Below are 25,346 nucleotides of genomic sequence, written 5' to 3'. Positions count from 1 at the left end.
AACATGAGAGTAACTTCAAACAATCATCCATGCAGTAAAAATGACTTTTGTTTTCAAAAAAGTAGTTGATATCTTTTGAGCTAGAGCGAAGAACAGACCTTTGCTTCTAGATTTCTCCTCGACGTCCTCAGCCATCGCATGATGTGTTAAATTCCATCAGCACACCTGATTTCATTTAACGAAGTATTGATAAGCCAGGCCAGGTATACTTGTAGACCTACAGATAATACTGGCCTTCCTCAAGGAGAGGTCTGGAAATGGTTAAATAGACACACTTGCCTGCATAAAATAACTACTATTTATATTCATGTTATCTGTTTTTATTCTAATGTTGGTGTTATTTTTAAATATGAACATAAAAATAATTTTCACGGATGCCGAAGACTTTTCACAGTATTGGATTCAAATATAAGCTATGTAAACATAAATAATTTAGAATAAAGTCTAATATATACATTTTTATAGTAGTAGGATAAAGAACATTTTGGTTTGTAACTGTTGTTGCTGTTGTGCTGTGCTGTGTCCGGCCTGTGTTCGAGATGCAGCTCTCTGAGCGCGTGTTGCTCCTCCTGCGCTGAAAAGCAGCCGCGAGAAGCGTCCCGCCGCGGCTCCTCTTCAGGGAGGGGCTTGAGGGGGAATTAATGCAATAAAGCGCAGGTACATCTGCTCAGCAAATCGGCAGCTTTTCCTCTGTTGCCCCCCTTCCTCTCCTCCCCCCCGCCACATCCTCCAAACCCTCTTTCAACCCTCCCCCGGGCAATTCCACAGAGATCCTCTCCGCGCCTGATTGGACGAGGATGAAGCGGCGAGGGGCGAGAACAATAGCATCATCCCTCCTTAAAAAGAGTGCAGCTATGTATTGAGAGCGGAAAAAACGAAACAACGCACATACACACACACACAAACCAAAACATTGCTGGGGAGGGAGGTGGGAGGCAGACAGGCACACCCATATCCCCTCGAAGCAAAAGGTAGCGTCCGCCGCCCTGGATCACGCGCAGCCCGTGGCGTTTCCTCTCCAAGTGCCTTCGCTCGTGTCCGCCCGCCGCCGCCATGCCCAAAGGCTTCCTGGTGAAAAGAAACAAGCGAGCGGCGCTCGTTTCATACCGGATCCGCTGTGATGAAGATGCTCAGGCTGCCAGCGGCGCCTCGAGCCCGGACATCGCCGCCACATCATCATCAGCATCATCACCATCTCCACCGTCTTCATCCTCCTCTCCACCGCCGCCAACACTAGCAGCCCCGCCGCAGCCGCTGCCTCCGTGCTTGTCGGACGCGCCGCTTCACGCTCGCGCCGCGAACCCTCCTGTGCAGTTCGGCACCCCGGAAGTCGCGTGCCAGCCGCTGTACAGCCCCACGCGGCCCGTCAGCAAGGAGCACGAGCGGACGCGCTACTTCGAGAGGAGTTTTAACCTGGGCTCGCCCATTTCCGCCGAGTCCTTCCCCTGCACCCCCGCCTCCCTCACCGGCCTGGACCACCTCCTGTTCGCGCCCGTGGACTTGAAGATCGGCACGAGCCGGAGCAGCCGGACAGGGAGCGCGAGCGGCACCGGAGGTACCAAGCGGCCTCAGGCTGACGGCGCCGAACGGAAGAGTAAAAGCAGCGCCAAGAAACCCAAAGCCATGCGCAAGCTCCACTTCGAGGACGAGGTGACCACGTCCCCGGTGCTGGGGCTGCGGATCAAAGAGGGGCCCGTGGAACCAAAGCCGCGCGCAGCCGGCGCATCCTCGTCCTCATCCTCCTCAAGCAGCGGCAAACCACTGGGCGAGTTCATCTGCCAGCTGTGCAAGGAAGAGTACGCGGACCCGTTCGCTCTGGCGCAGCACAAGTGCTCGCGCATCGTGCGGGTGGAGTACCGGTGTCCCGAGTGCGACAAAGTTTTCAGCTGCCCGGCTAACCTCGCTTCGCACCGTCGCTGGCACAAACCGCGCGCGCAGGCGCAAGCCGGCACCAAAGGTGACCCCTCCAAGCCCCCAGCCGCCCTGCGAGCCTTTACCGGAGCCACTAAGGAGGCCAGCGCGGAGCTGGCGCGCGAGAGAGACTCCTCCTCTTCCTCCTCCTCCTCCTCGCCGCGGAGCCCCGAGGGGTTCGAGTCCGAGTCCGGCTCCGAGGACGGCCGCAGCGTCAAAAGCTTCAAACGGCACGCGCACAAACCCGCCAGAGCCGAGAGCCCGGACAGCGCAGGATCCTCCGGCGAGGACGCGCCCAGCCCGAGCGCGAGCGCGTCGAACGCGGCCGAGCGCCTCCTCGCGTGTCCCGTGTGCGGCGAGAGCGCGGCCGGCGGCGCGAGCCTGGAGCGCCACGTGCGCCTACTGCACGCCGCCCACGTGTTCCCTTGCAAACACTGTCCGGCCACTTTCTACAGCTCGCCGGGCCTCACCAGGCACGTCAACAAGTGCCACCCCACGGAGAAGAGGCAGGTAGTGCTGCTGCACGTGCCCGTGCGCCCCGCGTGCTGAAAAGTGAGCGAATGAAGCAGCGGCCTTTAATCCAAGACTCATAAAAGGTCTCTATTCTCAGATTTTCCCACAACGCCGAGTAGCCTAAAGAAAAAAGTATTAGTTTGGTTGTGGAATGGTATTTTTCTATCCGTATTCTAGCTTCTAGACCTAAGAAAACGTCCGACTTCGGTGTACCTCCGTGAAAAAAGCCTCGAATTCACATGCTGTACGTTTCCCTCATCCGTAGCTTTAATCTATAGTGTGTGAATTACAGGACGTGGGGACTTCCTCCTCCGGGAGACTTTCCCTTTAGCATATAGAGCCACAAATGCCTTTAGAGAACCACGTCAAACTCTCGCTGTACAACTGCCTTAAAAACTCGGTGTACTGATTTTTTTCCCCAAATCTTGAATGTCTGCACATATTTACGATTTGCTATCATTTTATGTAAAATGCCTGTAATATGTTTTAATCGTAATATTTTATTTATTTATGTATTTATTTATTATTTCCAACAGTTTCATGTGAATGACTGTGAGTTAATTCGTGCGTCCTACTGTGTCCCATCTCGTAGCCAAAATGATTTCTTGTCGTCAGGTTTATGAGTTGTGTAGGCCTGTGTCTTCAGTGGTCTTTACAATCTACTCAGCTCTTGTAAACGTGAAGCTCTTATAGATGCAATCCTTTTCTATGAACAGCTTATTTTCTTAAATGTTTGCTACTAGCGCTTTAACTGTCCATGTTGTGTTGTCTACTGGAAAAATAAAAAAAAAATATTTTCAAAATGAAAGAGAACCTCATCGTGAATATTTCAAACTAAAACGAACATTTCATTTTTGATGAGTGCACAGTGAACTTCAATTTTGACCATTGTTGCCCCTGATTAGTGTTTATACTATCAGTTCACCTGTTTTTTTTCTGTAATTACAGGAAATTTCATCACCGTTACTGCTTACTTTCATTTCAGTACTTTCTAGCCTGTTTATTTAGTCTTCTATAGCTTTCCTATGCCTATAAAAACGAGCTAAAATACTGATAAACAACAGAATAAAATGATGTCAAATAAAAATGCATTCGACAAAAGCTTAAGTATTAATTCTGGTGTCCAACTCATATTTAGAGTCAGAATTTTTTGGTAAGTTAGGAAGACCTAACTGACTTATTTGGCGCTATTTGAACACAATTTATGAGACTTTAACTCTATGGAAGTAAGAATCGTCTTGTCCCACAAAACACCCATTTCTAGAGGAGTTTAACAGCTTTAGGTGTTGGAGGTTGTCCACCTGTAAACACAGAAAAGGAGGCTGCTTTGCCTGCTGGACAGCAGAGGGGAGACAGATGGGATGGGGGTTAGGTTACCCTCACTGCTCCCCAGGCTGCAGCCAAAGAGCAGGACAACCTCTAACCCCATTGACCCCCACCCCACCCACGGCCCGCCAACCTGCCAGTGCATGCCATCCTGGAGCTCAACACTGGCCTGACTATTTCAAACCCACACAGCAGAGACAACATACAGAAATGACTCTTTAGCACAACCTTCCTCTGAGTTAGAGAAAAAGAGGTTAAAGAGTCCAGAAGATTCTAGGGATATATGTTTGAAGCTCATTAATGTGTTAGTTTACAAATGGATTCACTGCCTACAGAAATATTTTCCTGGAAGAAGAAAGCCAGTGACTACTGCTTTCCTGAAACCAGAGAAATCTATTAAAGCTTTGATAAAATGTTCAATGTTCAAATTGCCACCTTTAATAAATTATTAATTCCAAATCAGTAACTGCAAAAAACAATGTACTCAACAATACGTAATGCATTTTAAAATTACTAGCATACATATTTAATCAAATAGAATAGATGAAGCATATTAGTACTACAAAGCAATGATACATATTTTGTGATATGTTAATATATAATTATATATGAAATGCAAACCCTGTATTAAGGAAAACACTCTACACCTGAAAAGCATCAAATAAACACTCCAAAGTGAATCTCAAATTGATTTAATGAAATGTTCTGATTTTCACATTTCTAGTAAAGATAGAATGATTACTTTTCCATTAAAAACAGTCTGATATGTTAACAAGTCATGATGAAATGTTCAACCTTTTTTTTCCAACATCTTTTACAAATATTATATTACAGGCATTAATATATTTATATCCTTCAGGATTTGGAGCCCTCGCAAAAAAGGACACAATATACAAGGATAACAACTAAATGCAGAATAAACACAGCTGTCACTTCACTTGAGTTAGACCAGTCGCAGTAAGACACATCCCTGGCAAGGACCACATCAGCACCTTAAAACCAAACACTTATGAAACCTACAGAGAACCCAGACCAAACCTACTGGACATGAGAGAGAGTTTTCACTATAGAGGCTGCTCACATGACGCAGTCCTCACAGTTCAGGAAAGCTACAAATGGGCAGGTGCAGTCGTGGCTAGGATTTGGGCTGATGTTTGCATACATTCCTCGCAATTCTTCATTCAAAGCAGACTTAAAGACTTCTATGTTCCTTATCAGTGCTTGGAGGGAAAAAAAAACAAAAAAAAGACAAAACAACAGTAGAAGAAGAAAGTTAAACAAACAAAGGAAGAAAGGTGTACAAGTAAGGCAAAGTAGTGCAACATGTGTCCTGTTGCAGCTTGGGCGGAGCTTGCAGAGTATGTAACACCTGGCCTCCATGGCAACTAGGCTGGGTCACTAAGGGAACGGAGCAGGGAAGTGAGGGCGTTGGCTGCACCAGGAAAAGTGGACAGAGCAAGAAAGAAAGAAAGAAAGAAAGAAAGAAAGAAAGAAAGACAAAAAGCAGAGAGGTGCAGGGAGAGAGAAGGAAATACAGAAAAAGAAAAAAAGAGAAAAAGTAAAAGGTTTGAGGAAATAGAGAAGTGTACACTGAGAGAGCATGAGAAAAAAAAGCAAAAATAAGGAAAACAAATATCAGTGAGAAGAGAAAAACAGCAAAAGACTAGAATAAACAGTGAAAAAAAGACAAAGCAAGAGAAGACAAAAATGAAAAAGAATAAACAAAGAAAGAAAAAGAAAAATAGAAGAAAATTAAAGATAAAATAACAGAAAGACAGCAAAAATGGAAAAATGAAAAGAAAAAGGAAAAACACGAAACAAATACAAAAGATAATAAAAAGAGTAATAAAAAGAATGAAATAAAAGAGAAAAAAGTGCGTTTGTGAGAGAGAAGCGCTGGCATGTGCCCCATTTCCCTGCTGGTATGGTGGAGGGTACTCAGCATGGCAGGAGAATGAAGAGGAGCAGGTGGAGGAGCACTGCTATCCAGAGATCCAATCAGAGACAAGCGCTCTCATGCAGCACTGCAATGTATGGGAGCTTCCCTAAAGCCCTCTGCTCTGCAGTCAAACGGACGAGCGAGAGCGCACTCTTCTCCAGCACAGCAGCCATGGAAGATATAAGAACAGGGACAAAGAGTATCTGACTACAGCCAGTCAGCAGAGAGGGGAAATATGGACAGGTATTGCACAGGCACTGTGTTAGCTATTAGAAGCACCCTCAAACACACACACACACACACACCACACACACACCACACACACACACACACAAGTGCATGGAGTTAAGATTCACCTGAGGCTCCGGTGGCAATTTCATTTAGCATGTAGTCAGGCATACATCATATTATAATGGCAGATATTATTATGTATTTACAGTAAGAAACCAAACAAAAACAAACCTTTCAAATAAAATGGAAAGCAATATACATCAAAGCATTAAAGAAGAAAAGCAATGAACAGCTCTAAACTATCACCATCAGTGAGTGCAGCCACACCACTGTAGGAAACATTGGAATGTCATAGTAGCATTACGAGACAAAAACAGGACTTATTCAATTTACAGATTATAAATGAAGATTTATCCAACACATTGACATAACACAACACAACATAATTACAGATGGAGCCGTTTCAACCCAGCATAGTTGCATAAATCACGAATAAAATAATTACTCCAGTCATTTAAAAGGAAAAGATAGCACAAAAACAAAAACAACAAAAAAAAAAAACAGGCCATTTCAATTCATCCCATCTTAGTAAGAAAGACCAAACAGATTGTCCACTCAGACATGCATTTAGTATTAAAGTGGGCTATTTTTACAAAAGAAGTAGGCCCAACTTTAGTCTAGGACTTCAACAATCACATCTCGAGGACTTTCTGGGCTTATGAACATGTGAACCATGTTGAGCTTGCTACTATGATGACTGAACTCTGCTCACGGCTGGTGCATGCGAGTCAATTTCCTCTATAACGTCTGAAATTCTTATGAATCTCAAATGCAGCTGCTATGAATGACCTCTCAAGGAGAACATCAGCAAAATGACCTATGACAGAAGCCCTCCCCCACCACCTCTTCCTTCTATAGGGAAGGACTGAATGGAGGTCAGTGCAGAGAATTCAGTACCCTGCCCTTAATGGCTGTGACATTTGTCAAAGTTTCAGTGTTTAAGACATTCGGAGCTTCAGTTTAAAGGGTATTCACATCCTGTTATGTCAAGGAACATATCATGGAAGTATTGTGAAAAGGTTGCTTATATCAGTAATAGCTGAACAGCTGCATCGGGTTAGAGAACAAACAGTAAACAAATGATGAAGGGAGGATGACTGGCACTAAAGTTAAACCTCCACGCCTCCAGAGATGTGTTTCTACATTAAGTCCAGCAGTTCAAAGTGCTTCCGGCCAATGCTGTCACTAATCGCTGTGATTTTCATATTTCATATTCTTGATTTCAGAATAAACATTCATAGACGTCAGTTTAAGTTTCTCATTTAGTTTGCCTTACAGTTTTGCTCCAGCCAAAACAATGATGCTACTGGCAAACCAAAGAGTTCTCTAACTGAAAGTGCAATTGAAAAAACTCTCAGCCTTGGCGAAGCACCACAATAGTGTGACCTTAGAATCATCTCCCACTGCTAGCAAAAGGTCAATCAAAAACGGCAGCAGATATCAATGAAAAATGATGTATGTACAAACTAGAAGAACGAAATTCCAGTTTCAAGTGACACAAATAAGAAGAAGGAAAAAAAAAAAAGAAAAGAAAAAACACAGACAGGCATACATTTATACATACATACATACATTCACTTCCACACATGCGGTACAGCTGAAGTACACTGCAGTCTGAAGGGGCTTAGTGAAGTGGTTACTGGCATAAGGTGGAGCTCAGTTGGAGGATTTGCTGATGGCGCTGGCCGAGCGGCGGAGTTTTCCGGAAACGCGGTTCTTGGAGGCGCGGGGTAGGGTGGGAGAAACCTGCTCAGTGGACTCGCTGGTTGTCACAGTAACGCTGAGTTCAGCGCTTGTGCTGCCACTGAGAGAGCCTGAGAAACGGCAAGCGACAGGAAAAACATCAGTCTCGGTGCTATGACTGAGGGTCAGCTGACACATGCTAGTGTGGTAAAGCCACTGTTGGGTGACTGCATGCCAATACTGCTTTGGAAGAGTCTCTAAAAGTCACAGACCAACCAAAACAAATCAAAGACTTTGTAAGTCTTACTTATATGATTTAGGCTGAGGTCTGACCTCAGGCCTAAAATCTGTTTGAAAAAGAAAAAAAAACAAAAAAAACAAAAAACAGGTAATGTCATGGATTTCCATGAAATATTTAAAGACTTCCATTTAAGTCTATTTAAAAAGTCTATTCCAAATAATTTATAATTTTGTATTTATATCCAGTAAATATTTCAAGCATATTCAAACAAGCAGTTAAATTCAGTTCAGATGCGATTTAGAGCCTGCATGCTTTTGATCAATTCAGAACTAAAAATCTAAAATTTTACATGGTTTCATGAACTAAACTGACATTTTTGCTTTCATGGAAATCCAAGATGTGACCTGCAAGGCCCTAGGAGATTAGGTGGAATGACCCTAAATTCTGAGGAAATGGTGCTGCTTGGTTTGAGAAGTCACATTAAGTTATTACAATCTCTGAATTCATAATATTTCCATTAGTTTCTCTACTTTATGTCCGGCACCAAAAATCTGTCCATATATTTGGGGACCGTTAAGTTGAACCCAAAACTGAAGAATCAAAATAAGACAAGTATAGCGCAAAACAGTTGATCTCACTGCGCATCTTCTTGAAGACTCGAATTTGAAAAGGCTTTTTGCTTTGTAAAGATGGCATCTGCCTGGCTATTTCCTTTCTGTCTTTCTTTTCTGCCATTTTCTCTTTTTTTTCTTTCATGGGCATCTCGAGTTACGGAGAGCAGATGGTGTGGGGAGCATGCACTCAGTAGAGAGTCCACAGACTCCCTGCCCTCCACTCTAGGGCTTCTCTGAGAGAGGGGGAGGAGAGCCAGAACAACAGTCCCTCTGCTTCTTGAAAGGATGAAGGGAGGAGTGAACGAGTGTGGGGAGGTGCTCCTTCCAGGCATCATCCATACACAATCTCTGTTAAAGTTGCCAAGCTCATAGGATGCCAGCAGTGAGGATGGAGATTCATCTACAAGGCTCTACTGAGGCAGGTGTGGGACTAGTTTATGCACTGTGCTCAATATTCCTGTCCCTTGCTATTGTTTACGTCACTATTGGGTTTTCTTCCTTTATTCCATCACAGTGATTATTATCTCAGCAGGACAAAATGTAAGAGAATAGAAAGGGGTTCCTGAAGTCCTGAGGACAGTGGTCACTCAATTTATACTTGTCTCATGTTTAAGTACAGGTTTAATATTTTTAACAAACCTATTCCATTACATTTAAATACAAACCAGAGCAGTAAAAACAAACAAAAAAATACATTCTTTTGAGATATGCAGTGCACTGTACTTTTGCAGAGAGAGAGAGAGAGAGAGAGAGAGAGAGAGAGAGAGAGAGAGAGAGAGAGAGAGACACACAGTGAGAGAGACTCAGAGTGAGTGAAAACAAGTGTAAAGACAGACAGACAGACAGACAGACAGACAGACAGAGATACTCAGAGAGAGGAGGATAAAACTTGAGTAAAATGGGCTTCATCCCTATTGGCTCCCAGCAGCAATCCAAACAAAGCGTAAGTGACAAAGACATTTTCCAGTAGGGCAGGTGTTAGTGTCAGATGTGGCCCCAGGCAAACAGGCACACGCGCAAAAGGACAAAAAACAGAGGAGGGGGGGAAAAAAAAAAAGAGAGGATAAAGCAGAGACATGCCAGAGAGGAGGAGAGAGAGGAACGCAATGAGTGTACCCATACCATACATGCTGCTACTGTGTTACAATTGGTCCAGCCGTGCGTTTCTCTCAATAATCTGACCAATCTAATAATAGCCAGCCCCAAAACAATTCTCTCTCTGTATTCATTTAAAAACCTCTGGGCAAATGCAGCTCATTAGTGAAATAAAGAGGGAAAGATGAGTAGACCAGCCAAAATAGAGAGGGAGGGGGGTTTCTGTGGCAGTACACAAGCTTCCAGTTAAGTGAACTCTTACCTTCATTACTGAACTGACACCTGTAACATTTCTAATCTATAAAAGGAGAGAAGACAATAGAGCAACACGTAAGACGCACACACCGTTACAGGGTCATAGGAACAGGGGATTGTGCGTGAGTGTGTGTATTTTAGATTGGGGAGGTGTAGGAAAAATGAGGGCAGGAAGAAGAAGCAGAGGAAGAAGTGAGGGAGAAAGGGTGCTGAGGGATGTGGGCTGAAAAAGCTTGCGTGTCACTGTGATGTGTTAGTAGTTTCTCCTGTGAATAAAAGTAGGACACGACAAAAAAAAACAAAAAAAACAAAAACATACATAGACAAAAGAGCTAAAAACAGAATAGAGCTGTCGATTGTTAAGAAACACAGAAAGAAAAGCACGTTTCCTGTGTAGTCTTCTCAGTCTATCCCAGTTCAACGCTGTGCACTGTATTACTTGGAAAAACGACAGGATATTCTAAATGAATTGTGTGGACAGTGTGAGGAGACAGACACTAATCTGTGAGCTGCACAGAAATGGAAATAACATACCTATCTATAACACTGTCAAACTTAACACACTTACACATTATAGCTTCAATCAAACCAGAAAATAAAGCAACAAGTACAATAGTATGTCCTGAGAAAATCTTGGCCTGCTGGGGTTCACTGATTCATTGATTAGGTAAGGGTTCATTGCGGCATTGTGGCTCATCTTCATGGCCGTCACTCATCACTCTGTAACTGTGTATTCTTTACTATGATCAATATTAGAAATGCAATTCTCTGAACACTTCAGTCCAAATCAAAGGAACTAGGATCTATGCGTAGACCACACAAAGGAGGGGGGGTGTTCACATATTTTAAGCTTTTTCAAATAAATAATGCAATACACCCTAACCGAAGGAATGTACTGCTGTGTAATGTGTTCAGTGCTGTGTTATATGCCATTATAGTCAGTACTATGTGTGTTGTACCATGTGTGTGATGTGATTGTACCTAGAACATTCAGTCCTACCTATTTTTGTCTATCCCTACATGGTCATGTCTGTCACATCTATCACTTGTCATGTATAACATGGGCATAGTCTTATCATCAGTACAACCTATAAAATTGTGACTGTCCACTGTTTAATGGGCTGGCTAAATGTCTGGTACCTGCACGCAAGAAATAAAACCTCAATTCTGCAGATATACAGCTGCTCCCTTGTTTGTGGAGGGTTTGGTTTCTTCACAACAGAGCTAATTATCACTGTAGCAATGGAAAAGATGCCTTCCGTAATATCAGTATTACAAAGGTATATATCATGATAACAATTAAAAATGGCACTGTGCAGGCCTACTCACTGGTTTAAAAATAAAAATAAATAATAATAAAAAGAAAAAATAACACATGGTGCCAGTGATGGCAACCTGTCACTGTGATTGGACAAATTTACCTATCAATTTTTCAAACCTGAGTAAAGGTAAACAGTCGTGACCAGGCTTCCTCATGAGATTCAGCTGTGAGATTCAGTAATTTCAGTTTTTGTAAACATTTTTAAATCATTAAGAAAAAGATAAAGTCATTCAGAGCCACATTTGTTTACAATGTTACGGTACGGTATTGACAGGAACCTGAGGTCTGATGCTTTTAATGTCTCTAAAACCTACCTCACAAAAAGACACTACATGAACTGATTGTGAACACATTATCCAATGCCTGAGACATAGTTTTCCTAAAGTTTTAAGAAAAAGTATTACAAGCAGGGCAAAAAAGTACCCAAAGAGAACTCAAAGAAAAATACTTTTGTGTAAGAGATTTTTCCATATTGACCACTATTCTATCGTTACCAACATTTACATATAAAAACTCAAAAGAAACATAGGTTCACTACACTGTTAGAAATAAAGGTTCTGTGCAGGTACATTTTTTGTTCATCAAGGTACAAACAATGTAAATGTACCCTCAAAGGTACAACAGTGGTTTTAAGGTCCCATTGTGTACCTTAAATAAGTTTTTTCCCAGGTGAAAAGTACATATTTGTATCGTTTCGTAAACCGAGTTTTTAAAACAGAACAGTAAAATAAGAAGTCTGGAGACGAGACGGGGTGTGTGGAGTCAATACAACTTGAAAAATATAATTTCAATGGATTATGGTACAGTTATGTTCCCTGACTAAAGGTACTGAGATGCACTTTTGAGGGCATCACCCCAGTAACCAGAGGGGTACTGCCCCAGGGACAGCTTCATACCTTTATTTCTGAGAGCGTAGTTGTTTCTGATAGTATATAAAATAGCTATATACACGTATGCATTACAAGCACTGGTTCCTATCATCAATTACCAAAAAAATCAGAGTCAGTAAGTTTCTCTACATTGCACCATTACACATCAAAACACTCTGAATGACTTCGTTTACATCTCAACGTTTGGATTATACTCTGATTTTGATAAATCTGCGGTGGAATTCCTCTTTAAAGTGAATTATGAGATCTGCAAGAGTACTCAAATACTGAGTAAACTACTAGATGGTGCTTACCAAAATATCAACTCTCTAAAATAAATAAAACAAATAACACATAATATATACAAATAAACACTGGTATGACAATAATTACAGACAGCTTATTTGTAAACTCAAAAGGAAATTCCAAAGTTGGATACACAATGGCTGCAGATGTCTACTGAATTCATAGTTTCACAGCTGAGAGTACATGCAGGGTCAACCAAACTGGAGCGTACTTGAAGGAAAGAGGAGGCTGGAGGATGGGGGGCACAGGGGTGACATGCCTAAGTGAAGAAATGGGAAAAACTCTTACACTCCAGTTTAGCCCAAGAGTACTCCGTGTCCCAAACCATGCCTGGCCAACGCCTGCCTGCTGTCATGGATGAGATATTAGTGAAGAATGGAGCAGGGACACACACAAACACACACTACTACACATTTGCGGCAAGAATGACATTAATAGCCCTTTTAGGAGGTATAATAAGAACCTTTCTGTGGAAGCCATGGTGGTCTTTTGCAAAGCCCTGGCATTAAAGCTAAAAACACTCTCAACCTCATATTCCCCTTTTTATACATTAACAATCATAAATAAATAATAACTCACTGCTAAAACTCATTTCCCATTACAAGAATTTAGTATGGCAAGGAGATCCATAAGTAGTTAAAGTATTGTGCAAAAGTCAGAGTTGACCCTTAATTTATTTGATTTCCTGTCAAAATAACTATTAAGAACAAGGTCATTTTAAAACACAAATTCATTTTTCAGCAGATATTTAGACACAGGATAATCTACTTGCATCAGAAAGTGGAAAGTCAAAGGACAATGAGTGAAAAAACATGAATTTCCAAAACTGTTCATAAATTGATCAAAAATATATAGAGAAAATGGAACTCCTAACAACTGTGCAAGACCTGGTAGACCAACAAAGCTGTCCCTATCAGATAAACAGTACTTAAAGCTTTCATCCACAGGTGTCTGTCCATCATTCCACCTTCCACTGTCAAGTCAATGTTATGAGTCTGAAAGGATGTGTAGCTGTCAAGAAGCCAAGGAAATAGGCCAAAAAAAAGAACAAAACTAGAACACCAAAAACCAGACGCCTGGGACGTGGAGTAAGATTTTAACGCCTACTAAGTTTAATTAGCACATTTAGCTGAGATTATTTGGATTGTGAGAAGCAAAAAATGCCACCGAAGTCTGGAGGTGTGGAAAAATATCGAGAAGAGTCTGGCTGCAGACATGCACTCTCAGCCGCCTGTTGATGACGTCAGTGCACGCTCTGCCATGACAGTGTTTTTGTCGGTTTTATGAGGAAAAACAGTGAACCACGTACTGCAGGGCAACAAGAGCTACACTGAATGTATATTAACATTGGCGTACTTATAATAAAGTAATTAAATATGGAAACTTTCAAAATAAAACCTACCCTGATGATACGACATGAATGTCGGGTTTATTCGCAGAAAAAAAACAAAAAGGCTACTGCTGAAATGCATGAAAGCCATGGCGAAGACTATTGGAACCAGTTATCAAAAACTGTAAAATTCATCAAAATAGAACTTAAGGATTTTAGGAGGCTGTAACAATGTGCAGTCAACGTAGTACTGATCATTTTTGCCGTCTCGTCAACATTGTCACAACCTCCTAGAAAGTTGTCAGACAACGTTGTGGGCACCAGAACAATACGTAACTGTGTTTGCAGGGCAGTTAGGAATAAAACCAGATGGTTTTGCTTCCTAACGGGAATTGACTTGATGGTTGACGTTAAAGCCATTAGGAAACGATCAAATGTTTGTGGAATCAGTCCCAGAATACCTGATTAAACGATCAGAATCCTTTACACTTTGATATCAACCCATCAGGAAAACACAGAATACCATTAGCAACTCCTGAAAACCACCAGGAACCAACAGACACTTTTAATGGATTCTATGATTTTTTTTCAACAGGGAGGTACATTAAATGTAACTCTCTAGCCGTGTTATGAACGAAAAATGGATTAAGTGATGATATCCCTAAGCAGAAGCAGCCAAAAGTTACCGTGCCGTTGTGGCAGAGAGTGTATGTCCATGTGACGTCACTGGGGCTGAGAGTGCATGTCTGCAGCCAGACTCTATTGGGAAAATATCTCTGCAGATTAATTTTAAGAACTGAAAGCAGGTCTCCAGAAAAGAAAGGAAGCTGTTATAAAGGCAAAGTGTGGACAGACTAAATACTGAAAAAAACGATATTCCAACTAAATAGCTTTTATGCAATTTTATGTGAAATATATTTTCTGCTTGTTTCCTACGTGGTTTCTGACTTTTGCACAGTACTGCATGATGGTTGTACATTTGTTTGGCGGTTGTTCAAGTACAGGTCCTTGTGTGTGTTGGTGGTAAATCTCATCCAACAACCATTGTTATTTCTTCCCAAACTCAGAAGACAGATTATGCATGTTTCTGAGCCAATATTTTTTACAGAATGATTCTGAAAATTGCTGGAGAAAATGGCAGAGAGAGAGAGAGAGAGAGAGAGAGAGAGAGAGAGAGAGAGAGAGAGAGAGAGAGAGAGAGAGAGAGAGAGAGAGAGAGAGAGAGAGAGAGAGAGAGAGAGAGAGAGAGAGAAACAAGGCAAAATTATTTACACAAGCATAACTGACCACAAATTCCCCTCGGAAAAGCCAGTTCCATTAAACCTCAATTACACTACAAAACATTTTCATTTTTTAGCCCCGGTGCTGCATTATGTTCAACAAATCCTTGTCTTCAGCAATAACAAAGGGCCAATGGTTGTTTGCAATCTGACTAGAGGCCCCCTAAGGCAGATGAATGTGATGTGTGTAAAAATGCTCAGCCTGGTGAGCTGTTTCTCGGCCGTGGCCTAGAACGAGAGTCCTCCAGCACTAAGGCTCAGACAGCACAGGCAGTGGATTTTTCCCCCCTCTTTATGGGCGTATCTTAGGGCTGTTTAGTATTCAGCTTTGTGATAGGTCAATAGAGGTCACTGTGGTGAATTTCAATACCTCTTCAGGAAATAAAGGGGGCGTCGCTATGGAAATAGACTCCAGTGACGCCCTACTTCAGTTAGGCTGCGTATCGGACACCCCTTCTGTAGCAGGCTTACGATACAGAACAGTCATTAAGGCAAATATTTGTATGTAACAATGCTGATTTATGCAAATGTGTAAAATACAAACAAAAAACTATTACTGAAAATGACAAGAATAACATTTTCTTCTGCATCAATTGATCAACTGACCAAAAACAAACTTTTGTGTTTTGTTTCTTTTCTCTCTGCTATAGCAACAGTCACACTTGTGACAGACTTTTTTCTAACATACTCATTCAGTTTCCCTCTGCTTTAAACAAGTAAGTATCAAATGTCATACTGATTTTGCACTTTTAGGAAAGTGTGGTTGGACCAGTGCAGTTCTTTTCCACCTCTCCTGGTGTAGAGACTTAATCTAGGCCTGCTGCATCCTAACTGACGATACACCTTCAATATCGTCTGGCACTCCTTTCTCCTTTGCACCTGCTGCACATACACAGCACAGTAATGAACACTGAACTACTGTAAACACTGGCTTTAAGACCCTCTCCTGCTACCAGCTACTACAGCAGCTATAAACAACTCATTCACACCACTGTAGCCTACACCCTACACCCAAGTGGTCCACTGGCCTAAGCATATAGTTCACTGGACACATTTTAACATCTGGCCAAGCACAACAGATGAAAATTTACCTTTTGGTCTAACACTTTTTTTCCAAACATGGAAATAAACAACAGAATGTTTTAGAATGAAAATTCTAAGCCAAAGAAAAGCTGAAGACAAAGTAAAATGAAGATGTAGTAAAGATGAACGTTCTGCACTATTTCCAGGGAATTTTTTAAAATTTAAGCAAATTTGTGACACTGACCATGTTAAAGGACCTTTTTTCCACATTTTTGTTTATTTTATTTTCCCCCCTCAACTCATTAATAACATTTGTGTGGTTTTATGTACCAAAAACAGTTGTAATGAATTTTTATAGGAACCATTTTCCAGCCTGTGTTTATCCTTTAGATTTAAACAGCTGTGTGTTACCATGCCTTTACAAATGACATATCTAAATGTGCCCTGTTCTGATTGGCTGTTCTGATCAATAAGTAGTCCAGGCTGCTTATAACATCAGCTTGAAGGGGCAGGGTTAAACTGCTGTGGGCTGAACAGGAGGATATATGTAAATGTGTTCGGTTTTCATGACATCACAGAAACACAGATTTCTAATTAAGCTGTTTTTACAGCTTAGTTTGCATATATGGCTCATATATGGCTGAGGAGTGAATGAAGCTGTAACAATGTTAAAGTACTACATCAAACTCTTTTATCTAAAAAAAATAAATAAATAAAAATAACAAAATAAGAGGCTTTTGCCCAAACTTGAGGAGCCCAAGTGCGACAGTGAGTGCTGTCATTTAAGTAAAAAAGGGAACATACTGTATCAAATACCAAAGAAACTCTCAAATTCATGTTAAAATTTCAACGATTTGACATTTCACTTAAATTGTTATGATTACAATATAATTTATAAAAAAAATCGATTAAATTAGAATAGAAACATTTTAATTAATAGTCACACTTTTTGACTTTACTAAGCACAAAGTCTCTGAGAAATAAATTATTAAAATCAAATAACAAAACATATCAGTGGTTTGGTATCAGTAATTAAACTAATTTGGATGTGCAGGCTGTACCATTTTTGATATTTCATGTAGTCCCCCAAATAGCCCCTTTTCACAGTTAGATGTAAGATGTGCTTGCCAGGGCGGTCTGGTGCTTATCACTTTTTCACAGTCACTTGCAGGATTTAGCTAGGCCCTCATATGCTTTAACTTAAAGCCTAACAGAGAAAAGTGTATGCAAGGTGTGGTTTCAGCTTTGGGCAAGCTTTATTAAATCAACAGCCTAATAATTAAAGCCTGATGCAGTCAATGCAGTTTCACTAAACATTAAAAGCAACTGGTAATACTTGTCTATGGCAGATATTTGAAGGTATGATCCGATAAAGAGCAAAAACAGTCTCTTAAATTATACGTCATTCAACTGCAGAGATGGCAAAGTCGGATTACTGGCTGAATGTCTGCCTTTCATTGCGTAAAAGAAAAATAAAAGTGCAGCATTTCTCAGGAGGGTGTCTTTCAATGTGAAATCTAACTGGAAAAAAGAAACAGGCTTACTCTGACAGTTTACAGAGACAGTTCAACAACATGCTAACATGGCTAAGAATGACACTAATGTTGTCAGATAGCATAATATCACTATAGTAAATCATTCACTGTTAGCCACATCAGTACTGTTTGGGTGGATTTAGCCCTTTAAGGCAGCTCCACTGCAGGGACGCACCAGCCTTGCAATAGAGAGGAGAAGGCCAAAGAGCAGGGTGGAGAAGCAGCAGAAAGGAGAGAGGTGCAGTCAGGACAGGGTATGAATCAGAGGACTGTGTGAGAGAGAGGGCGCTTACCTGTACCACTCATTGGGTAGTAGGTGGGGGAGGGTGAGAAGACCTGGGCGGCAAAATCCTCAAACATCATGTTCTCCTTGTGGTTCAAAATAATGGCCTCCAGATAGAGAGCCCGCTCCTCATAGCTGGGAGAGAGCTTGTTAAGGAAAATGTCTTATGAAGCTCATTCAAATGTTTAGCAACAACAAGGGAAAAGGATCTGATTAGGGCTGATTAGGCAAGATTCACAGTTACACAATAGGGTTTTATGGACTAAACCAATCTTACATTTATATTCAATTATTTGGTACACGCTTTTATCCAAAGTTACTTACAAGAGAGATAGATACTATGGATATGCATGGGTGCTTGAGTACTCAATTAACTGTTAGATGTGCCAGTATTTGAAGACTGAAATAACAACTTGGGTTTTACCATGGCAAGAAGGAGAAAATATACAGAAAAACAATTCAGTGAATTCCATACAGCCAATTTTATGTTTATCAGGACTGTAAAATATGACTGTTTTGCTTTGTATTTGCAAATGAGTATACGAAACAAGTACATAAACGTGAGCACACTGCCAAGGACTCGTTATTAAGAACGAGACTGAGAACGCTGCTAGAAAAACCAGCACAGACAAATCTGTTAGCATATTGTAGCATTCACCACTTTTAAAAGAGACACAGTCTGCGCACAAGTAGCGGCGCTTTATTTTCCAGCTGTTGTTGGCCACAGCTATGCCATACACAAGCAGAGCTTTCTCATTCGCTACCCAGTTCAAATCTCTTCGCTCTCACTCGGGAAGCTAGGTCCAGAAACAGTGAAAATATATTTGGAGAAAAATACCACTTACAGGAAGAAATGCGGTGCCAGTTAGCACTGTTAGCTCATTAGCTCTTCTGAGGAAGCAGCGCCTGTTAGAAGTCCAACAGGAAATCCTAAATTCACAATTTCTCTTGGCTATTTTTGAATAATGTCGCTCAAACATATATGTAAATGCATGTACAACACCAGTTCTGTCATCTAAGAAGCCATTATTAATTTCACTAATGCTATCCGAACGCAGTTTCTTTTTTCCCCATTATTTTTTGTTTTTTACAAATACAAATTAACAATTAACTAGTTAAGGTTTTGGATTACGTTGGTGGGAATTCTAAGACTAAAAAAATTCTAAGACTAAGCTTAATCTGTGTCTTTGACCCTAAAACTTAAATCCACCCTTCATTTTCATTTCATCCCTCTCCCCTCAGCAGCTACAGTTTGTCTCTGACCTTTCACTGGCAGAGCTGAAAGCATTAGAAATTCTAAGCAGCATGTATGCTCATCTGGCAGTGTTCCACTTTAAGCTGGCCACATCCAGCTGTGTTAAAAGAATGGCACAAATAAAAGAATAGCAAACTGTAATTGTCTATTATGTTCCTAGTCTTTGTGTCTTTTTCTTACAGAAAAAAAGTGCCACTAGGACTGTCATATACATGTGCAACTTGCTTTAGACATGGCTTTACATTAACTGTTGTTATTTTGTCTTTTTTCACCCTTCTAGACTGGAAGAGTAGTGCCTGGTCATGAAGCCAGAGAGACAGAGAGAGGGAGAGTGAAAGAGCAATAAAGAGAGGGAGAATCTTGTTTTCCGCTAATGAAATTTAATCAAGCTCTTGCTCTTGCAGCCACTGGTCTCTGAGTCATTCCAGACATGAGGCGAGTGCCTACATTTACAGCGAGAGAGACAGTTAACCGTCCAAACAAACGGAGGAGCAGGTGTTTCTGTTGGGCCTCAACATGAACTGCTACCACATTCAGACTGCACACTCTATCCTCCTCCATGCTTCCTCAACTCTCACTCAAAGCTGCACTACAACTGGGGAAGTGATAATTTACACCACCTCATATGGTAATGAACAGTGTGTGTCTATTTGTCACTTCCAGTTTGTGTCCAAATGAAGCTGAAAAAAGGAATGTTTAAATACAAAATTAGGGGTAAGCAATATGACAAAAATGTAAAATGTGAAGGCATTCTTACATGTTGTTTTTCTGAGGTTTAAAATGTTCGAGCACACAAATGCACCAATAGTACCATATGTCATTCAAACTATGAGAACATTTTTATTTATTCAACGATTTATTCACAGACTGGACTGCAATGAACTTGGCCAAGCAGGGCAGCACTGGGATTTCAACTAGTGGTCTTCTGAAAATAGAGTAAACCTTAAGACAGCTATGCTATTTGGTATAACTTCGAAATGTCTTTTTAGTTACGTATGTAGATGTTCAGTGTTCTAGAAATACTGACAATAACCATTATACAGGTTGAAAGACTTTTCATATCAAAATCACAATTTGAAAGTTTTAACATACTAACACGGAGCTCAGGATCTGCCTGTAGATGGGTTGAAGCAACCAGAAGCAACAAAACTCCCATGTGCTGTGTATATGACAGCATATCCACAACTAACAGGCAGTCTGTCACACTATATTTAGCGTACAAGCCGCAAGCAAGCAATAAAGGACAAATGGGCCCTTTATAGAAAATATTAACAGTTTAAATCGCATGGCAGAAAAATTGCAATTACCTATTTTTCCCAAATCATTCAGCCCTACCCATGATACACTCAGTATGACGTAATTTATTACGATAAGGATATCATATATGGCCCACAACAAAGCTGAATGGTACACTATCTATCAATATGCATGGGTGTGTGTCTGTGGCCATGGCTGGGCGCTGCTGATGACTCTACTCTAATGACTCGGCTGCTGGAGTGCAGGCTGGGGCTGTCCACACGCCTGCCTGCTAAATTTCTGAAGGGCCCCACTGATGCCATTCCCAACTCATTAGGGAGGCTGCTTACGCCGCCAGGAGCTAGGCTGTTGCCAAGGCCCCTGCACTCCATCATGACCATGCTGCCCGTCACACACCCCTCAGAGTGTGCAAGTGTGTGTATGTGCGCATATTGTGTGTGTGTGAGTGTGTGTGCGCCACGTGCCGGCGCAGCAGGGGCTGAGGCAGCCGTGACAAATTGTTGAAAAGGTCCGTCTGAACCCAGCACTGACAAGCACCTGAGCCTGAGGGCTGGACACAGGGAGAGAGCAATCTGCTCTACTCCTGCTTTCTTTTTCTCCTCATCCCTCCATCACCATGCAGAGAAAAGGGGAGGGGGTATGAGTAATAAAAACTGCCAGATTTCTGCAAGAAAAAAAAGACCACATCCAATATTATCTTTGAATAAGCCTAAGCAGCATGGTTTTGACCAGCTGAGCCTTAGCATGAAAACATGGTCCGGTTGTGAGCACAGTCTTATCATTTCTGACTTTTACAAGGACTTCTAAAACACTGCTGGCTTAGCTGCTATGGCAACTTGGGTCATATTACAGTAATGGGTCACTTCCTTCTACTAGGATGATAAGGAAAAAACAACTATGGAATAATTGCATAATATAGACAAAGCTAGATCTAGACTTAAGTTGGAAAAGGACTAAGTGCACAGAGAACGAGACAAAAAAAGAGAAAACAAACACGTAAGCAAGAGGGAAAAAATGGCAGAACAAATAAAGAGTAAAAGAGTAGTAAAAAGAAAGTGGGGAATGTGAATAGGAATAAGGCAGAGGGATAATAACCCTGATCTCACTAGGTCAACACAGCCATATGGCGCTCCATTATGGGCTATGCAGATGACTCAAGCGTGGCTCTGCTATTGAGATTCCTAAAACAAATATTGACTTGAGCCAGAAGCACTACTGGGTTGCAGCCTCCAAACTGCACTCCGCTTCCTCCGCATTTCAGAGATGAAGGGAGGCAGGAACATAGTGTAGGCACAGAGGACAGATGATCTATAACAAACTGTAAACAAAATCAGGAGGTAACTAGTGAACAAGCAAGTTGTTACACCAAATTTGCTCCATCCTGAAGCCCTCCTTGATGTCATGATGCTTTTTTGAGTTACTCCCATCTTCCCCCTCTTGCTCTTAGGCTCTCTGTCACTCTAATTGCTGTGTGTTGGGTACAGCCTGTTCTGTTGAATACATGCGTTGAGCTCATGAGAGGTGGATGCTCGCTGTGTGGATTAATTCAATAAAGCGGAGGACAGTGACGCAGGCTAGAGAGCAACAATCTGTAACCACAAACCTGCATCTGATGCTATCTGTGTAGAAAGCTACTAACCAGTAGCTCAGAAAGCAGCAACATTGCCAGCTGGCAGTATGCAATGTATATCACAATAGGCTCTGAATTTGCATACAAATTTCAACCATAAACCATAAAAGGGAGCCAAGTGTCATTTGGAGCTCAGCATGCAACAAAAATCTAATATAGGCTCTGCATGACTAAAAAGACAACAGAAGGTTTGGGATTTACCAGTGCTCTGTAATCTAAGTCATCCTTAAAGCACCTGGGGTGGAGAAACTCATTCTCCACTTCAGCTGGTAACTAAGGAAGGTGCGAGCGGGGAATTTCCGAAAGCATCCGTAACTGCAGTGCAACACCTCCTCCACATTTCCATGCGGAATGTTCCAGGGGCACAAATGAAATGCCCCCGTGTGAAGCATGGACAGCAATGACCATGGTGACAGGAGCACAAATTTAAAACCACCCTGCCATGTAAAATAATGCGATGACCTCACACGCACACAGGTCAGCCTGTGGGGAGATGGGAAATGAGGGGGAAGGAAAAAAGACAGAAAGGAAACACAATGGCACGGTTATAGCGAGGGAGAAAAACAGACAGCTTAAATCCACTTAACGGGGAAAAACGTCCTCTAAGCATTTTGCAGAAGGGCTTTAACAGATAATGCTCTTTTTTCGCTCTTGGCGGGCCCTTTGCCACCCTGTGGCGCACCAGGTGACAAAGGGAAGGCATTAAGAATCAGATAAAGCAGCAGCCTGGGGAACAACGCTGACTCATCCAGAGATGGGCGCAAACAAACACAGTTACATCTGTTTAAATTAGTCGGAGCAGGATATGGCAGAACCATGCCGCAGATTACCCTCTATTACGGCAACAAATGGAAAAACTGAAAAGGTTAGTACAACTTTAAAAGCTATAGTAGTACAAAGGTAGAGTGTATATTTCACATAAATTAAAATGTATCAATCTATTCCAATGACAACAACAACAAGAACAACAACAAAAACAACATGTACAGCTTGCTGAAAACCTGATAATTTTAATACAATGCTACTGAACTGGCTGTGCTAATTCCATAGACTGCAGAGATTGAGGGCCAGTTATTTGTTCTGTTGTGCGTTTGCGCGTGACAGAGTGTGTGTGTGGGTACGTGACAGTAAGATAGTGTGGGTGCATGAGTGTGAGACTGAGAGTGTGTGGTGGTGTCCAGATGGTTAGGGGTGGCCAGTAGGGAATTGAGAGGTCAATCAGTTTGGCGGATCAAAGCCAAGGTCAGGTGGCAGTGGTGGCCATGTTCAAGGTGCACAGGGATTCAGAGGGGACTGCAGGGGGACTCAGATGGCCTCTCATTAGCAGTCCGCTCAGGCCCCAGACCCCCGGGACAGACTTCTGAGCCCAGCCCACCCTAGCACCCCTCCCTTCTGGTCCCCTCTCACACTCTAACAATAGAGCTTACCCCACTGGAGCCCAGGGTCTGGATACAACCCCACCGACACAGGGTCACAAAGCCAGCTAGACAATGCACATAAATCTTCAATTAAGACGCAAGCTTTAAAATGGCCAATGACAGAACCGGAGTTCTAAGTAGACCCTAACTTATGAATAAGAAACGTAAATAAATTATAAAAATAACTTTTTTTGGAATGTAAGTTGTTTTTATTAGCTATTTTAATATGAGCAATCATTAAAAATAAATGTCTAACCTGTTTGACAAAGTAGCACATTCTACTTATTCAGACAATCCCTGAAAGTGTTGATTCTTCTGACAGTTTAGAGGAGGTACCCAGTGGTACCCAGATGTATCCAGTGGAATGAAGAGAAGAGGATTCAGTGAAAAAGCAGGGATTAAAAACACAGGGGTCAGCAAGTACACACAGGGGAAATGCTTTGCAGTGCCCGTTCTGGCTAACCTTATATAAAAGACCAGGCCTGGTCAAAGTAGATGCTATAATTGAAACAGAAAGAGCCTCCAGAGCGATAGCCTGAGGGTCTGTGGTTGGTTGCAGCCCTCTGAGTTTTCCTCTCAATCTCATTCCTGTTAAACCAATCACACTATATTACCAGCATTCTGTACAATATTCTGTTAAACTAGAGGCATCTCTATGACCTACAGACTGTATGTGGTACAGTGGTTTAAGCAGATTCCTTCTCGTTGATAACCTTTTATAGTTATTCTTATTACACAATGTTTTAACTGATTTTACTGAAAACTTTTTACCCTATTTAAAAACGGATGACGACATCATAACGAGCAGGGAGATGCTGGCTGAATAAGAATTTCCTGACACTTCATCATCATCATCATCATCATCATCCGCTTAGTCCAGATAGGGTCGCGGTAGCAGTTGGGAGAGCAGAGAATCCCAGACGACCCTTTCCCCCGCAACTTCCTCCAGCTCAGTCCCGGGGACCCCAAACTGGTCCCAGGCCAACTTGGAGATATAATCCCTCCAGCGGGTCCCTAGGACGACCCCGGGGTCTTGTTCCGGTAGGCCGGGCCTGGTACACCCCCACCGGGAGGCGTCCAGGGGGCATCCGGATCAGATGCCCGAACCACCTCAGCTGGCTCCTCTCAATGCGGAGGAGTAACGGCTCTACTCCGAGCTCCTCCCGGATGGCCGAGCTCCTCACCCTATCAAGTAGACTGTAGCCCGCCACCCTGCGAAGAAAGCTCATTTCCACCGGTTGTATTCGCGATCTCATTCTTTCAGTCATTACCCACAGCTCATGACCATAGGTGAGGGTCGGGATGTAGACCGACTGGTAAACAGAGAACTTCGCCTTATGGCTCAGCTCCCTCTTCACCACTACAGTCCGGTACAGCGACTGCATTACTGCTGCCGCCTGTCCCAGCCTGCAGTTGATCTCACGATCCCTCTTCCCATCACTCGTGAACAAGACCCCGAGATACTTAAACTCCTCCACCTGGGGCAAGTCCTTTCCCCTTACCTGGAGTGGGCATGCCATCCTTTTCTGGGCTAAGACCATGGACTCAGACTTGGAGGTGCTGATCCGCATACCAACCGCTTCACACTCAGCTGCAAACCACTCCAGTGCGTGCTGGAGGCATCCATGTGATTCAGCCAAAAGAACAACATCATCTGCAAATAGCAGAAACGTCACCCTCCGGCCTCCACACATAATGCCCTCCTGACCCAGACTATGCCTTGACACCCTGTCCATGAATATCATGAACAGGAGTGGAGACAGGGCACAACCCTGGCGGACACCAATGCTAACACTGAAAGAGTCCGACTTAATGCCGAGTATACGAACACAGCTCTCACTCCAGGTGTACAGAGATTGAATGGCCCGGAGCAGTAACCCCGGCACCCCATACTCCCGGAGGACCTCCCACAAGATATCTCGGGGAACACGGTCGTAAGCCTTCTCCAAATCCACAAAACACATGTAGACT

At 42.4% G+C, this 25,346-nt stretch overlaps 2 protein-coding genes across 3 annotated transcripts in view; one reads left to right on the top strand and one right to left on the bottom strand.

Annotated features, from left to right (window-relative positions):
- Nucleotides 1-1,053: 1,053 nt before the first annotated feature.
- insm1b (insulinoma-associated 1b) lies at nt 1,054-3,205 on the top strand. Its single transcript, XM_036593475.1, has one exon. The coding sequence runs from the start codon at nt 1,054-1,056 to the stop codon at nt 2,458-2,460; it is 1,407 nt and encodes a 468-aa protein (XP_036449368.1). The 3' UTR covers nt 2,461-3,205.
- Nucleotides 3,206-4,426: 1,221 nt separating this feature from the next.
- Nucleotides 4,427-25,346, bottom strand: part of ralgapa2 (Ral GTPase activating protein catalytic subunit alpha 2) — a 125,167-nt gene continuing 104,247 nt past the window's right edge. The window contains exons 40-41 of one of the 2 annotated variants that reach the window (XM_036593302.1): nt 17,826-17,950; nt 4,427-7,794 (exon numbers count right to left, since the gene is read on the bottom strand). In XM_036593302.1, coding sequence (XP_036449195.1) covers nt 7,637-7,794; nt 17,826-17,950 — 283 coding nt within the window. In that variant the 3' untranslated portion in view covers nt 4,427-7,636. The remainder of the gene's footprint in view (nt 7,795-17,825; nt 17,951-25,346) is intronic. The other variant, XM_036593303.1, reaches the window with a different exon arrangement.

The sequence above is a fragment of the Colossoma macropomum genome, unplaced genomic scaffold, assembly GCF_904425465.1.
Source record: "Colossoma macropomum unplaced genomic scaffold, Colossoma_macropomum, whole genome shotgun sequence".
Taxonomy (NCBI): domain Eukaryota; kingdom Metazoa; phylum Chordata; class Actinopteri; order Characiformes; family Serrasalmidae; genus Colossoma; species Colossoma macropomum.
This window is presented reverse-complemented; position numbering and strand designations above follow the sequence as displayed.